The 17,143-nt window shown below is 43.7% G+C and overlaps 1 protein-coding gene across 2 annotated transcripts in view; it reads right to left on the bottom strand.

Moving 5' to 3' along the window:
- Positions 1 to 17,143, bottom strand: part of marchf6 (membrane-associated ring finger (C3HC4) 6) — a 107,258-nt gene that overhangs the window by 23,818 nt on the left and 66,297 nt on the right. For both annotated transcript variants that reach the window (XM_043719241.2, XM_043719242.2), the window contains exons 8-15: positions 11,541 to 11,602; positions 9,914 to 9,946; positions 8,952 to 9,003; positions 6,203 to 6,261; positions 5,113 to 5,193; positions 3,953 to 4,021; positions 2,300 to 2,374; positions 828 to 962 (exon numbers count right to left, since the gene is read on the bottom strand). In XM_043719241.2, coding sequence (XP_043575176.1) covers positions 828 to 962; positions 2,300 to 2,374; positions 3,953 to 4,021; positions 5,113 to 5,193; positions 6,203 to 6,261; positions 8,952 to 9,003; positions 9,914 to 9,946; positions 11,541 to 11,602 — 566 coding nt within the window. The remainder of the gene's footprint in view (positions 1 to 827; positions 963 to 2,299; positions 2,375 to 3,952; positions 4,022 to 5,112; positions 5,194 to 6,202; positions 6,262 to 8,951; positions 9,004 to 9,913; positions 9,947 to 11,540; positions 11,603 to 17,143) is intronic.

The following is a 17,143-nucleotide window of genomic DNA, read 5'->3' as shown; positions in this document are numbered from 1 at the left end:
GTCTTGATGGAAAAAGCAAGCCAGGAGGCGGAAGAAATGTTCAATGTCGCATTGTGTGCTGAATGTATTGATCCAGGAGTGTAGTCGGATGAAGGTGAGGCCTTTACTGAGGACAATCTGCAAAGAACAGGGCCTTGAACATTAACTATGTCACTTCCAATGCACATAAGTGCACCATATTGCAAGCCCGACTGAAAATCCTATGCAACAATGACTTGCATACAAAAAAAGTGTCTTTTTGCAGCAATATTTAAATTTTTGTATGTTGTTCATGCCTCCAAATTCCATACTATTTCTTAATGTGCTACTCTCCAACTTACCTAACCCATATTTTTATTTTGTTTCTACTTTCTAATTGTGCAATCTAGTGCCCATCACCTTGCCAAATTAACTTAGACCCTGCCCAACAGCACTCGTGAACCTCTTGGTGAATGCCTAGCTCAGAAAATAAAAGAACAAGATAATATTTGTTCATCGAGCAGGAAAAACCTCAGTGCATGGTTTATCTAAAAGCAAGAAAAATGTTGCAATTCAGCGACAGACGCCTGATACAAAAAAAGCTTGACACACTTTAACTCGGCTGAGAACACACAGAAGTTGCAGAATCAAGCTGTTTTCAAACGATATAAGCATAACACAACAAGGAGACACAAGCAAGGCACTCAAGCACTGTGAAGCAGAATTGAGAAACGTTGTGAAGGTGGCCACGATTGTGTTGCCATTAGATTTCAATCATCTCCTAAAAGGAATGTAGGAATCAATAACTTCATTACAGAAATCCCAGCAGAACTTCAAGTCTATGAATGGCTGAATTAGCATCTGCTCACCTCTCTGAGTAGAAGAATGAAAGATGCGAAGTAGAACACATAGACCATCCCCACCAGCCAGTGGAGGAACATTGTGGTTCCAGGCGCAGATTGAAAACTCAGCTCTCTGTCTTTCAATGTAGCATCAAACATTTCCTGGAGCAGATTAAAATCAGCAAAATATCAGACCCATCACTGCAGCTAATCCAGATTTCATGATAGCCCAATTTTTAAAAATACACTTTTTAATCCAGGCAAAAAATGATTAAAAGTCAATATCCATTTCACTATTAAGAACCTAATAGTCCTTTTAGATGTGTCATTGCTTCATTTACAAATGCTAGCTTTCTTTTCACTCAGTAAATCTGAAATTATGAAATCTTATTTCTGGTTTCCTGTAGGTTTATAAAGTCCTTAATTTTTGTTGTGAGCAGACAGCTTTTTTCCCTGGATTAGCAACATTCATGCAAGTGTAACACAATCAGGTTAAATTATACATTTGTACATTGACACTGTTCTGAGATATGCCATAAAGTATGGTTGTAAGGATGCAGAATTCAATTACATGTCAGAGATCAAGCAAAAGAAAGCAATTGTTTATCAGTTGTTCATTTAAATGACAAGCACATCGAGGCGGCTTCAACAGAAGACCCAGTACAGAGTCAGAACAGTCTTGCAGAAGAATCCAGAAAACAGTTTGCTATCCATCCCAAAAAAAACCAAGGCAGACTGAAAATGTTCAATCCTTTCCAGAATGCACTAGAGAAGCACAAGACAGCATAAACAATCCTGGACCTAAACTCTCTTACTGGCTCTAAGCTCAGCCAACCATTCAGTCCATGTCATCTTTTGAAGCAGGCATTTTAAACAGGGGTCCACAGAAAGTTTCATACAGTTAATCTTGTCAAAAAGAAAAGTATTACCCCAATACAAAAAAATTAATTAGAATAAGAATATTGCGAAGATGAGCCTCAACTTAAATGATCTTAAATCATACCGAACAGTGTTGATTAACTAATTTTGCGCATGTTGAGGAGCTCAAGTAGCTAAAATGTTCTTCACTCAGATTAACACAGCTGGGCTCCATTTAAGAGCAGGTGGGGTGGAGAAATGGTCAGTCACTGTCAATACAGAAACATATGGGCAAATGGATTAGCCAGAGTGCCTGTTACTCAAGAATGACAGAGCTAAATTTCCATTAAGATGCTCCTGGGTAATTAAGACTGTTGAGGTTTTCCATTGGTGGAGATTAAAATCAGGTGGGTTCAAGAGACCAGACTGGTGTAGTGCAGAGATCGTGGACCTGGATTATGTTATGGATACAGGAATGAGTGAAGTTATAATGAGATTTGAAAATGAGCATGTGCAACAAGTTTAACAGCAAATTAAAAACATACTTGATTAAAACACTTTTTTAAAAATACAGGTTAAAACTTCAAGAACTACTGTTCCAATGAATCACTGATAAAGCTCATTATCATGAAGCAACTTACGAGTGAACAGATGTCAAGCCACCAGCCGCATATCAGAGGGAAAACACCAATTTCCACAACTACCAGCAAGGACACCTAAATAAACAAAACCATGATGTTCTGTATAATATACATAAAGACATCACTGGCTAAACACAATCTCCATCTATACATTAGACAACTCTATTATGCACACTTGAGCAAATCTTATTAATTATAATTCTTTTTGCTGCAACTGTGGGTAATCCAAAACGGAGGACAGGAAAAAAATTGTGGCTGTAAGAGCTGCTTTTTTTTGAGGTACTTTCATTGTTGGAGCAGATTTTCTCAAATTCAAGGAGCAGTAATTGGTGTTTTATAAGCTGTTGCATTGCTTGGGATCTTTGGGAAAAGCAGCTTTCAAAACAACTGCACTTTTTCCCTGGGTGAAGGATTCAATAACAGTCATGCTTTCAAGGAGAAAGGTAGAAAGTTTAAGGGGGATACACGCAGCAAAAGTACTTCACACAGAGGATTGTGGGCGTTTGAAACTCGTTGTCAGGACTGAAGAAGGGCTTATGCCCGAAACACCGATTCTCCTGTTCCTTGGATGCTGCCTGACCTGCTGCGCTTTTCCAGCAACACATTTTCAGCTAAAATCAGAATGCCCTTAGTGTGGGACTTTATTCATTGATAATGAACAAAAACCTTTTTTGTTTGAAAAGATAATAAGGAAGTTTTTGCTAATGACCTTTTTAAAGGCTTGAGGATAGCAATGACAAAAGAGAACATAGTAGATTTTATTGAGGTCAATTTATTACTGACAATAAAAGCAAATTCAATGGGTAATATATTTTATACCTGAAGCCAAAAACAAAATACAATCAACACTGGAAATAGAAATAAAAGCAGAAATGATAGAAACGTGCAGCAAATTAGGTCATATTCGAGAAGAAATATAACATTTCAGTTTGATAGTCTTTCATTAGCGTTTACAGATGTAAAACATTGTAAAGCAATTGAAAGGAAGAGGACAAACAGTGCCTGTAATTCTCAGCTCTCTATCTTCAACTTTTGGAGGTTGTTCCAATGAAGCACAATGAAGAAAAACACCTTTTTTGTTTAGACATTTTGCAGCCTACTAGCCTCAACAGAGTTCAACAATTTTTGACCATAACCTTTGTCTATTATTCCTTCCTGGCTTTGGTTTTTCTAATTTTCTTTACTTTTGCTGGCAGACAACAGCTTTTCAGCATTTGGTCATTCACAATCCTCCAGACCCATCCTTTGTTTCTTTACCTGTTTCAGCATCGCTCCTTTGGCCTTGCGCCATCAACCCACATCAATCTTTCCTGCTTTCCAGTCTATCCAGGACCTTTTATTCTTTTTCTCCAATCTCCCCATTGATTGGTTTACAACCTAATACATCTCATCATCTTCCCCCGTGCTAATGAAAGGTCAACCTAAAATATGCTTTCTCTCTCCCCATATCCTGACAGACCTTCAGCACTTTTTTGTATTTTGTATCAAATCTTTTCACTGCGGAGTTTCAATAAAAAGTTGTTTTTGAAACCTTCAAAAATATTATAACATTTGGAATCATAATTAGGATACAGTATTTTTAAGGTTTACCAGCACACATAAACAAAAGATCTAAGATAAAACACATTGATAGTTGTAACAATGCAACGATACCTTCACAACAATATAACAAACGCCCAATAAACGTCGGGATCGTTGGAACTTCACCAGTGCAGCCAAGCCCTGTTCACAGTTAAGTTAAACAAACGCTTTATGTAAACAGTACAATGAGAACAAACCATATCAGAGAGTGGACCTAATCTTGAATGGTGTATTGTCAAGACAGTACACTTACATATTCTGGTTCTACAAATTAGATTTTTGTTTAATAGCATACTGCATTCTGTGGGTGGTGGTAAAGGTTGAACAACTCCAATCACAACAGACTAGGCAACTGACCAATTTTGCAAGGCAGTCAAAAACAAGGCCTCTATGTTTGCAAGGGAACTAAGCCAAGTTTGGGCATCTATCTGGAATGCCTGCATAACCATCCTTACTGATTACTGGGCTGCCTTTAAAGTAGTGCAGAGAGGACATAGGACATTGTACCCTGAAACTGGTCTGACCTAACCTGGTTCTACTCAAAGCATAAAAGATAAAGACCAGGCTACTGAAATAATTCACTACATTTGCATAACCTGAAAGAGCTGAACCATCATTGCTTGAAAGGCTTTTCTGAATGGTTCAATGGGTTAGTCCAGCACAGTTGAATTCCCTGGAGTATTAACTGGTGTATAACCTTCAGTAACTTTTTTTTTCATTTGCTCATAGGATTGTGTCACTGGCTGGGCCAGTACTTATTGACCATCCCTAGTGGCCCTTGAGAAGATGACAGTAAGCTTCCTTCTAGAACTGCTGCAGCCCATGTACTGTAGGCTGCGATTTAATGCAGTTAGTGAGGGAGTTCCAGGACATTCACCCAGTGACATTAAAGGAACAGCAATATACTTCAAGTCAGGATAGTGAGTAGCTTGGAGAGGAATTTGCAGGTGGTGGTGTTTCCATGGATCTGCTGCCCTTGTCCTTCTGGATGGAAAAATCACCATGGGTATGAAAGGCTCTGTGTAAGGAGCAATGGTGAATTTCTACAGTTCATCTTGTAGATAGTACACATTTATTAGAGTTTTGTTGGTCAAGGAAGTGGATGTGATGCCAAACAGGCTGCTTTATGTTGGATGGTGTCAGACTTAGAGTTCTTAAACTGTTACCATTTAGCAATGAAGACTACATTGTTACTTGGAGTTCACAACCAATTCTGATAATAATAAGGATACGTGACAGATTATCAGAGTCATAGCCAGGAGTACATAGCCCACTATAGTTGTTATCAGGCCTTCAAAATGTGAAGCTTGAACCTGAAAAAAGAATAGCAATTGGTACAAAGATCAATAAAGTTACGATAAAAGTTACCAAAAGATCAAAAATCATAGGATCTTTTGTTTGATAATTTTTTTGCATAAAGAAAACACATATTTAAGTCTAAGAATAGATTTAATACTGTTCTGTAATGGTAGCATTACCATTGAGCATGAGAGTATCAATGTTTTTCCATCATTTATAACTTAATACACAATATTCACAATTTTTTCAAAATATAGTTAAAATACTTTTATAAATTTAGAAGCTATGAAAATGCAACTATGTAGTAATTCAAGAGACTTCAGTTATAAAACAGATTATTAATCAGAAATACTGTTCTCATGATGGCAGAATGCAGTGAACTACATGGGGTGGGGGAGGACAAAAAAAAGAGTCCAAATTAAATCGCTGGTTTGTGCTCAGGTAGCTAATGCTAACTGGGATATTAGTACACATGAAAGTATCTGGGATAGGAAGGAAAATGAGAATGACATTGAATGAGCAAGGGAGAGGCCAGGAATATTCAACCCAAGATGCAGCACAATCAATGTGACACACTAATTACTACATTGTGTTCCTGCTAGATATTCATATCTATTGGCAACCCAATGGTATAAAAGGGCAAAATGACAGAACAGACCTGAGTTCTTCAGGAAACTAAAAGTATATTTTTTAAAAAAACACATAGGTTTTTCAAATAATTTTTATTTTTAAATAAAGCTGTTCAAAATAGCAATGCAGTGTGGAAAATATACCACAGTATTTGGATGTGGCACCAAACTCTTCAAAATACAATGACCTGTGGTAAACAAAAATTCCCAACAATTTGCTGGGAAAAACCAAACTGTAACCTGGATTACCACAGCATATTAAAAAAAAAACAAGCACAGGTACTAATTTACACAATATAAATATATTTACAGATGACACAGAGACATTGTATGAATTTAGTTTAACTATCTATTATCGTCTCAAAAGGACACGCACAATATCACTGGTACTTACATACTCCTCAAAGCCCAAACCAACAACCGAGAAGTGTCCAATATGGTACGGACAAAATGCTGAAACATACAAAAGCATTAATATTACTATCCGTGTAATCACAAATTCTACTTCTAATAAGTCACACTAAAAGTATAGACAAAAGCAGTATCAGCACAGCAGCACAAATCTTAATGTGATTTTCCTTATTTCATCCCTCTTAGTTCTCAATTGTCTTTATCACATTTGTAATTATCTGTATTTTAATTTCCTTGTCCTTTTTCATTCAGGCAGCTCTGGAGTGGTTTTGCTCTCCTTTTCCCCTTTGACAGAATATTTTTTGACTGGACCTGAACCATCTCCTCAATGAATGCACTCCATTGTTCAACTACAAGTCTCATTTCACCCCATCTAGCCAGCTTCTGATTCTGCTTTACCACAGTTAATTAGATAATCCACACTAAGAAAATGTTCTTTCCTATCATCACCCTAAACAGTCTGTCAAATGCTCCTCCATTAATACTTGATCGACTTGGTCCACGTAATTTCCAAGAACCAGTTCCGATAGTGCATCTTTTCAAGTTAGACTGGACACACTACCGTAGGAAGCTTTTCTGAACCCAATCCAGAAATGTTTAACTCTCCATTCTTACTGCTACCACTGTCCAAGTGTACAATCAGGTCATTAAAATCCCCAGTTCAAACCGCTCTATAACGTTGGCATATCTCTAGCTTTCCTGCCAATTTGTTCCTCTACATCTTTCTGCTAGCTGATGGTTTATAGACTACACTAAACACAGTAATTTGTTTATTCCTTAGCTCCAGCGAGATAGATTCTGTCTTTAAACCCGTTGGGATATCCACTTTTGCCATCATTGCAATGCTCTCCTTCTTTACCTACCTTTTCAGAACACTTTATGCCCAGAAATATCTATCATCCAGTACTCCTAGTCCTTCTTAAGCTGGATCTCCTATCGCCACAATGTATTTCCACATGGCAATCTATGCCCATAACACCCCAATCTTATTTATTGTACAAACAGAAACATGCAGTTACTCAGATTTAGACTTCATTAATTTCTCCCTTTCTCCATTGTAACTTATTGACTTTCTGATCTCTATACCAGCACTATCTGTCTCTCCAAGTACTGTGTACATTCCAGTACTCCTCTAATAGTCTTTCTTCCCACATTCATGTCAAGTTAGTTCAAGACTTTAATGACAACACTAGCAAAATGTCCCGCAAGGAATCCAATCCAGCTCTGTTCAGGACAACCCATTCAGTTTGTACAGGTGCCATTTTATCCAGAGATAGAACCAGTGTCCCAGGAACCTCAAGATCTCTCTACTGCACCAGTCTTCCAGCCACATGTTCATCTGTCTTATTCTTGCCTTTTTGTATTCACTTGCATGTCCTATGGATTATAATCTGTAGAATACTATATTTGAGGCCCTGTTTGTTTTCTACTCAGCTCCTTCAATTCTGATTCCAGAACCACATTTCCTTTCCTATCAAAGTCATTGGTACCAATGTAGACCAAGACCTCTTGTTGTTCACACATTTAAGAAATGTTTAGTGCTCTATTCTTCAATTGGTGTCGAATAAAATGATTTCAATCAAGGCAGAGGCAGCGAGATTATTGTTTTCCACACACACATTATAATGGAGTGGAAACCATGAACCAGGAATCTAGTTTCCTGATTGTTGTGCTGCAATCCCCATTGGTAACAAATTTGGGAGGATGAAATAAAATTTAGTTGTTTGGCCTTATAGTTTGATCAGTGGAAAATCATTAATCACAATAAAAATACATAAAAGAATGCCTGTAGACTGTAGAGCTACACTGCAGCAAACAGGTGAACTCTGAGGGACACACTAAAACTAGGCAAGAGAAAAGGCAAGTTATTTCAGCGTTCACTCATTATTTGATGCCCGTTTTAAGAGTTTCGATGGACTCAAGTCAAAATATCACCAATGTACATGTTCATGGCACTTTAATAACTGAGTCTTACCTCCCAAAATTTCTATGCTGAAAAGGTTCGAAAGCAATCCAATCTAACGATAGGTGATCAGGTGAACACAAGCTATAATTTGCCACGAGGACTCTACAATCACTTTGTCAAATAGCTTATTCAATACTTCCATCTCAGCTTCCACAATTTGCCCAGAGTTAAAACATTTTTACTATTGCGTTACGCAATGCAATGTGGGTTTCTCAGGTCTTGTCCAGCAAACATGATCAATATTAAACTAACACCACCTGTGGTGTGACATCACCAGTGTTATTGCTCATCCTTGTTTGACAACATTATTTTAGTAGATGTTTATGTTGTCACTAGGGTAACAATGCCCTTTGAATGTATTCAGCATCACAAACCTATAGCCCAAAAAGGGATTCAGCTTAAAACACAGTCCCAAAGCACTGGTAACTCTTGTAGGATATCTATTTACATTCTTGTAGAACTGAGATTTTTTTCCTTCCTTTACTTAAGGAAAATGCACGAGTACAAAAGGAACATTGATGACATCCCATCCAGAACTGCATTTTGAATCAATGACTCTGCTATTGAGAATGCAATAGAATCCATAAATTACTTTCATACATTTATACTTTTTGCCTTGACTATTAACTGGGGATATGTTCTGGGATGCAACCATTACCATAATTGACTTCCCATGGGTGGATGTGCATATAAAACAAACTACTTACTCAACTCTAGTTTGAAGATTTTATAATTAGATACAAGATCTAGATCAAGAGGTACTTACCAAACACAAGAATAAACAGCGTATTTAATGAAACCACCCAGAAAACATGCTCCTGTCAGAAAAGTACAAAATGACAGTTTGAATTAAATAATGACAACTTTACAAAGCTTTTTAAAAAGCAGGATTTTTAAACCATTCCTGTTTTAGCTATCACATTTAAACGATAAAGTTTACTAACAACTTATTTACAGACCTAAATGGGACCATTTTTGTTTTGATAAAGTCAGCCATGTTACTTTTCTCCTATATTATCAAAACATTGTGCTTATATTATCAAAACATTTGATAATATAAGCACAAAATAGTTTTAAGCTAGCTAAGCATAAAGAATCTACAGTTTTAACCACGAGCTAATAAATCTTAAGACACAAAAGCTCTTCTGTGTATTTCTGCTGAGCTATAAATGGGTTGACAGCATTAACAATTGCAGCAAATTTTGTTTTAACTGGCACCCAATGATTCATCACCTCGATAAACTAGCAAACATTATATCCCTGAAATACCAGAGGTTTACCGTATTATCACAATCTCCGCGATTACGGAGTTGTCAGTTGAGGGTGTGACTGAGAAGGTTCTCTACTTCTAAATAATTACTTTAATAAAACTTATATGGTATATGGTGAAAATAAAGTATAACAGTGATGGATTAATTTCTATTACTTAGTGTATATTTTTACATTGATTGTACAGACCTCTTGGTAAAAACAATGACTGCAGATGCTGGAAACCAGATTCTAGATTAGAGTGCTGGAAAAGCACAGCAGTTCAGGCAGCATCCGAGGAGCAGGAAAATCGACGTTTCAGGCAAAAGCCCTTCATTAATCAACCAGTACACACTTGGTTTTCCCCCCATAAGTGGGGATTAATAAAAGGTTTCCTGTACATCAACTGCAATATTCTCTTCCATTCTTGAATGCAGAAAGATGACTTATTAGAAATACGGAACTCCTTTTAAAACTTACCAGGAATACAAGGGAACCATCCAATCCTAGCATCTATGAAACAAAAGTGGATGAGTTTTAACAGCACACGTTTTAATCACAACGACTTGATTCCTGAAATTTATTTTTAACTCCTCACAAAGCTTATTTTGAGTTATACAGTAATTCAAATTAACTAAGTGCATTTATGCAATGCAAAAATACACCATTAATTGATCAATTTGAAATAACCAATTCTAAATTGAATAGCATACGAAACTTTACCCAAATTGCAATATTAACTTTAAAATATATAGAAGACCCAATATATTAGAAAACAGCATGAACTTGATGGACTGAATAGCTTCTTTTTCCGCTCTAATGACTCAGTGTTGACATTTAGCTGCATATTGGTGATGGCTATATGTGGCAATGTTATGTGATAAATTTCATAATATTAACTAGATAAACAACTATTATTACAAAGTTTAAAAAGTTCCTGCAGTTGCAGATTGCTGCTCAAATGTCATCATAGAACACCTCAGCTCTCAGCCCCCATTGTATTCACCTGCAACCATCAAGGTACTGGTGAGCAAAATGGATAATTAGGACTAATTACAAACTATTATTCTCAACCAATTAGTTAACCCAAACTTTCTGTCACCAGACCATCTTAGAACTTTCTTCCCAATGTATAAATACCCTACGCACTTCATTGCAACACAGTTGCATTTTCATTAACTTGGCCCCACATGCACAGACATATCAGATGTTGTTCACACTGCATCTCAAGTTAATTTTATTTCCGCTCCAGTTACACTAAAGCCCTGACCAATTCATTTTACTGAGCAGATAACATCCTTGTCCCACTTTGCTCCTTCACAGAACCTCATAATGTGAGCTAGACTTCCTACAAGAGTTCAGTCTTATCTAAGGGCAGCAAATCATTGATGACCAGTGATATCTTCAATTAATCTTGATTTACATACCCTAAACATTATCTGTAAATTCATGCTAGAAGCGAACTTAAAGGCTTGAATATCTTTCATCACCTTAGTTTGCTAACAAACTAAGTAGTATACAATATCATGCTATGGACAAATACCAGAAGGTGCAGTCATATATGATTACCTATGCAATCTAAAATATTTAGAAGAGAGATGCATGGACCACCTCTAAACAGATTTTATATTGCAGATGTATGGTCTGTGCATGTGTATGCAAACGAAAATGAGCTGATAATAATTGGCCTGTTTGAATTAGTACTCACAACTAGTTTTTCATATAAAATTCTTCTATCTTGGAGGAGAAATTCCAACTGTTCATAAAGAATGACTACCCTTCTGCAGATCTGGTAAATGCATACTTCAGATGCCCATCACTATCAGTAGGGACTGGAAACCTTCCCAGGCCTGAAAAACAACCTAGGTGCTTCAATGCAATTCATGATTCAGAACTGATCGGGTTGTCTATATTAGGTGATGAGGTCAAGGGAAAGTTGCATTTTTAAAATCAAAATATATTCTTGCCATTTACCCTCACTGCTGAAGTAACTGTTTATTTTAATTTTATTGCAATTAACATTTTTAAAAGCACTCAAGAAAGTCAGTTTTAATTTCAAAATCTCTATAGTAAAAGAATAACTGAAGTAGAGTTTGTGATCACATACCCGCTCCCATGTAAGCTCTTCTGCAGCTCTATCCCATTCCAATGCATTCCAATTCATATCATCTGAGGAGAGAAAAATAGCTTTAATCCATTAATTGCCAATATACTAAACGTAGTTTATTTATACAGTAATCTCCTTCAGCACTGAAGCCATCAACTGCTTTGGCAAGAGATTTGTCATTAACAAATGACAGAGAAAAGAGTTGGGAAGGTGTATTGTTGGGTAGAGGTGTGGGGCAAAAGTAACTTCTGAAGCTGATTAAAAATCAACTCAAACAAAACTAAGACCAGTGATTCATGACTCGGAGTGCATTAACCATTCCAATCAATATATTTCACATAAGAATAGAAACAAAGTTGCTCAGGTTGTGATGAGACTGTAAGCAACAAGGTACAAACAGAACAATGGGAGAAAAGTTTCAAACAGATTGAAGACCAGCCCTGGAAGTGCCGTGAATAATTTCAAGTGATGAGATTGGGTACATGGAATAAGCTGAGAGAATTTCAAGATGAATTGCAATAACTCCAGAAGACAGGACTGGCTGAAAGCTTGTGATTTTTTTTTCATTTGGGGGAAGTGGGTTCAACAAACTGGGTCAACATTTACTGTCCATCTCTAGTTGCCCTAGAGGTGATGGGGTGAGCCTTTTTGAATCACACCTTTGATGTGGGTAGATGCACTATTTAGGGAAGGAATTCCAGGAGTTTGACCCTGCAACAGTGAAGGAGTAATTTTATGTTAAGTCAGGATTTTGATAGATTTGGAGGAAAACTCATAACTGGTGGTATATCTGATGCTCTTGCCTTTCTAGATGGCAGTGGCCATGCATTATGATGCTGCCAAAGGAGCCTTGGTGATTTTCTACAGTACATTTTAGAAATGGCACATCTTGCTATTACTGTCTGTCAGTGGTAGAGGGAATGAATGCTTGTGGATGCAGTGCCAATTAAGCAAGTTCAAGTTTTGACTGTTATTAGAGCTGTACTCATCCAACTAGGTGGGGAGATTCTATCACAATTTTGATAGAATTTTATAGCCACAGTATTTATGAAGCTTGTCCAGTTCAGCTTCTGGTCAATGGTAATTCCAGTAGTGGGAGATTCAACAAAGGTAGCGTCAGTGAATGTCAAGGGATGGTGGTTAGATTATTTTGTTGAAGATAGAATTTGGCTGGTACGTTACCCAAGTCTGGATATTGTCTTGAGCATTAACTGTTCCAGTATCTAAAAGAGTGGTGAACACCATACAAACATCCCCACGTCTGACCTTATGATGGAGGGAAGCTAATTGGAGGATGCTGCTGGAGACCATTGGACCTAGGACATTAACCTGAGGAACTTCTATAGAGGTGTCCTGCAAATGGGGTGATTGATATTCAACAATCACAAACATCTGATTTTTGTTACTGACATGACTAACCAGCAGCTAGTTTTTCCAGATTCCCTCTGTCTCTAGTTTTGCTCTGGCTCCTTTCTACCATATTGTGAAATGCGGCCTTAATGTCAAAGGCAGTAATAGTCACCTCTCCTCTGGAATGCAGTTCCTTTGTCCATATATGGAACAAAGGCTTTAATGAGTTCAGGAGCTGACTAGCTAACAGAGCATCACAGAATCCCTACAGTGTGGATGTTGGTCATTCGGACCATAGAGTTCACACCAACTTTCTGAAAAGCATTCCAAACACACCATTTCCCTGTAACCTTGCCTTTCCCATGGCTAACACACCTTGCTTGCACATCCCTGGACACTAAAAGGCAATTTAGCATAGACAATCAACATAACCTGCACTGTGGGAGGAAGCCGGAGCACACGGAGGAAACCCATACAGACACGGGAAGAATGTGCAAACTCCACACAGTCACCTGAGGCTGGAATCAAACCCTGGTCCCAGGGGCTGTGAGGCAGCAGTGCGAGCCACTGAGCACCTGCCGCCATCACTCCCACCAGTAAGCAGATGATTGCTAAGCAAGTGCCGTTTCATGGAGCTGTTGTCAGGACCCGTGGAAAATGCCAATAATCATGCCCACTGTTCCACAGGCCATCACAGTATGTAAAAATGTATAAAATCCCAATGAGACCATAAAAATGACCAATTTAAATTATTTTTTGTTCCTATGATGTGGGCAGTAATGATTGACCAAGGATTTATCACTAATCCTTGCTGCCCTTGAATTAAGTTACTTGCTGCAAAATTTCAGAGCAATTTAGAGTCAACTGCACTGCTCTGCGTCTGGAGTCTCATCGTCCATAATAGGCAAGGGTGGCAGATTTCCTTTCCTAAAGGATATTAATGAAGGAGACAGATATTTACAACAGTTGATAAAGATGATATGGTTGCCATGAGGGTAGCTTATAATTTCAGATTTGTTTTATTTGAATTCAAATGTCAATACATGCCCTGGCAGGATTGAAACCCATGTCCAAGAACTGGGATCTTGAATTACCAGTCCAGTGACAATACCATTAACTAATTTGCCATCAGGTTGCAACATTAACGTAGGTAATATATTGTAATATGTTTCACAGAGCAGAAAACAAAAGTTTTCTAATTTTATGCAAACTATACACTCTCAAAACCCCAAATAAACACAATCACAACAGTACAGAAAAAATGGTGGCACAGTGGTTAGCACTGCTGCTGTACAGAGCCAAGGATTCCAGCCTTGGCCAACTGAGAAAGTGGAGTTTGCACATTCTCAGTGTCGACATAGGTTTCCTCCAGGTGCTCTTGTTTCCACCCATAATCCAAGATGTGCAGGTTAGGTCAACTGACCTGCTAAATTACTCATGGTGTACAAGATGTGAAGGCTAGGTGAATTAGCAAATGGGAAAAGCAGCACTTTAGGGATGAGGTTGGTTGTGTCGCATGCTCTTTTGAGGGGTTGCGTGGGCTCAATGGGCCAAATGGCCCGCTTCCACACTGCAGGGGGGGGGGCGGGCGAGCGAGGGGGGGGGGCGGGCGAGCGAGAGGGGGGGGGCGGGCGAGCGAGGGGGGGGGGGCGGGCGAGCGAGGGGGGGGGGCGGGCGAGCGAGGGCGGGCGGGGCGAGCGAGGGTGGGCGGGGCGAGCGGGGGCGGGGCGAGCGGGGCGAGCGGGGGCGGGGCGAGCGGGGGCGGGGCGAGCGGGGGCGGGGCGAGCGGGGGCGGGGCGAGCGGGGGCGGGGCGAGCGGGGGCGGGGCGAGCGGGGGCGGGGCGAGCGGGGGCGGGGCGAGCGGGGGCGGGGCGAGCGGGGGCGGGGCGAGCGGGGGCGGGGCGAGGGGGGCGGGGCGAGGGGGCGGGGCGAGGGGGCGGGGCGAGGGGGGGGCGAGGGGGGGGGCGAGGGGGGGGGCGAGGGGGGGGCGAGGGGGGGGCGAGGGGGGGGGCGAGGGGGGGGGCGAGGGGGGGGCGAGGGGGGGGCGAGGGGGGGGGCGAGGGGGGGGGCGAGGGGGGGGGGCGAGGGGGGGGCGAGGGGGGGGGGCGAGCGAGAGAGCGAGAGAGGGCGCGCGAGAGAGCGAGAGAGGGCGCGCGAGAGAGCGAGAGAGGGCGCGCGAGAGAGCGAGAGAGGGCGCGCGAGAGAGCGAGAGAGGGCGCGCGAGAGAGCGAGAGAGGGCGCGCGAGAGAGCGAGAGAGGGCGCGCGAGAGAGCGAGAGAGGGCGCGCGAGAGAGCGAGAGAGGGCGCGCGAGAGAGCGAGAGAGGGCGCGCGAGAGAGCGAGAGAGGGCGCGCGAGAGAGGGCGCGCGAGAGAGGGCGCGCGAGAGAGGGCGCGCGAGAGAGGGCGCGCGAGAGAGGGCGCGCGAGAGAGGGCGCGCGAGAGAGGGCGCGCGAGAGAGGGCGCGCGAGAGAGGGCGCGCGAGAGAGGGCGCGCGAGAGAGGGCGCGCGAGAGAGGGCGCGCGAGAGAGGGCGCGCGAGAGAGGGCGCGCGAGAGAGGGCGCGCGAGAGAGGGCGCGCGAGAGAGGGCGCGCGAGAGAGGGCGCGCGAGAGAGGGCGCGCGAGAGAGGGCGCGCGAGAGAGGGCGCGCGAGAGAGGGCGCGCGAGAGAGGGCGCGCGAGAGAGGGCGCGCGAGAGAGGGCGCGCGAGAGAGGGCGCGCGAGAGAGCGAGAGAGGGCGCGCGAGAGAGGGCGTGCGAGAGAGCGAGAGAGGGCGCGCGAGAGAGCGAGAGAGGGCGCGCGAGAGAGCGAGAGAGGGCGCGCGAGAGAGCGAGAGAGGGCGCGCGAGAGTGCGAGGGGGGGGCGCGGGAGAGTGCGAGGGGGGGGCGCGCGAGAGGGCGCGCGAGAGTGCGAGGGGGGGCGCGAGAGAGGGCGCGCGAGAGTGCGAGGGGGGGGCGCGAGAGAGAGGGCGCGCGAGAGTGCGAGGGGGGGGCGCGAGAGAGGGCGCGCGAGAGTGCGAGGGCGGGGCGCGCGAGAGGGCGAGAGAGGGGGGGGCGAGAGAGGGGGGGGCGAGAGAGGGGGGGGCGAGAGAGGGGGGGGGCGAGAGAGGGGGGGGGCGAGAGAGGGGGGGGGCGAGAGTGCGAGGCGCGCGAGAGGGCGAGAGAGGGGGGGTCGAGAGGGGGGGGGGCGAGAGAGGGGGGGGCGAGAGAGGGGGGGGCGAGAGAGGGGGGGGCGAGAGAGGGGGGGGGCGAGAGAGGGGGGGGCGAGAGAGGGGGGGGCGAGAGAGGGGGGGGCGAGAGAGGGGGGGGCGAGAGAGAGAGGGGCGAGAGAGAGAGGGGCGAGAGAGAGAGGGGCGAGAGAGAGAGGGGCGAGAGAGAGAGGGGCGAGAGAGAGAGGGGCGAGAGAGAGAGGGGCGAGAGAGAGAGGGGCGAGAGAGAGAGGGGCGAGAGAGAGAGGGGCGAGAGAGAGAGAGGGGCGAGAGAGAGAGAGGGGCGAGAGAGAGAGAGGGGCGAGAGAGAGAGAGGGGCGAGAGAGAGAGAGGGGCGAGAGAGAGAGAGGGGCGAGAGAGAGAGAGGGGCGAGAGAGAGAGAGGGGCGAGAGAGAGAGGGGCGAGAGAGAGAGAGGGGCGAGAGAGAGAGAGGGGCGAGAGAGAGAGAGGGGCGAGAGAGAGAGAGGGGCGAGAGAGAGAGAGGGGCGAGAGAGAGAGAGGGGCGAGAGAGAGAGAGGGGCGAGAGAGAGAGAGGGGCGAGAGAGAGAGAGGGGCGAGAGAGAGAGAGGGGCGAGAGAGAGAGAGGGGCGAGAGAGAGAGAGGGGCGAGAGAGAGAGAGGGGCGAGAGAGAGAGAGGGGCGAGAGAGAGAGAGGGGCGAGAGAGAGAGAGGGGCGAGAGAGAGAGAGGGGCGAGAGAGAGAGAGGGGCGAGAGAGAGAGAGGGGCGAGAGAGAGAGAGGGGCGAGAGAGAGAGAGGGGCGAGAGAGAGACGAGAGAGAGAGAGGGGCGAGAGAGAGAGAGGGGCGAGAGAGAGAGAGGGGCGAGAGAGAGAGAGGGGCGAGAGAGAGAGAGGGGCGAGAGAGAGAGAGGGGCGAGAGAGAGAGGGGCGAGAGAGAGAGGGGCGAGAGAGAGAGAGGGGCGAGAGAGAGAGAGGGGCGAGAGAGAGAGGGGCGAGAGAGAGAGGGGCGAGAGAGAGAGGGGCGAGAGAGAGAGGGGCGAGAGAGAGAGGGGCGAGAGAGAGAGGGGCGAGAGAGAGAGGGGGGCGAGAGA

This window comes from Chiloscyllium plagiosum, unplaced genomic scaffold (assembly GCF_037043375.1).
Source record: "Chiloscyllium plagiosum isolate Xiang-an unplaced genomic scaffold, Cpla_swu_hap1 HiC_scaffold_34, whole genome shotgun sequence".
NCBI lineage: Eukaryota > Metazoa > Chordata > Chondrichthyes > Orectolobiformes > Hemiscylliidae > Chiloscyllium > Chiloscyllium plagiosum.
This window is presented reverse-complemented; position numbering and strand designations above follow the sequence as displayed.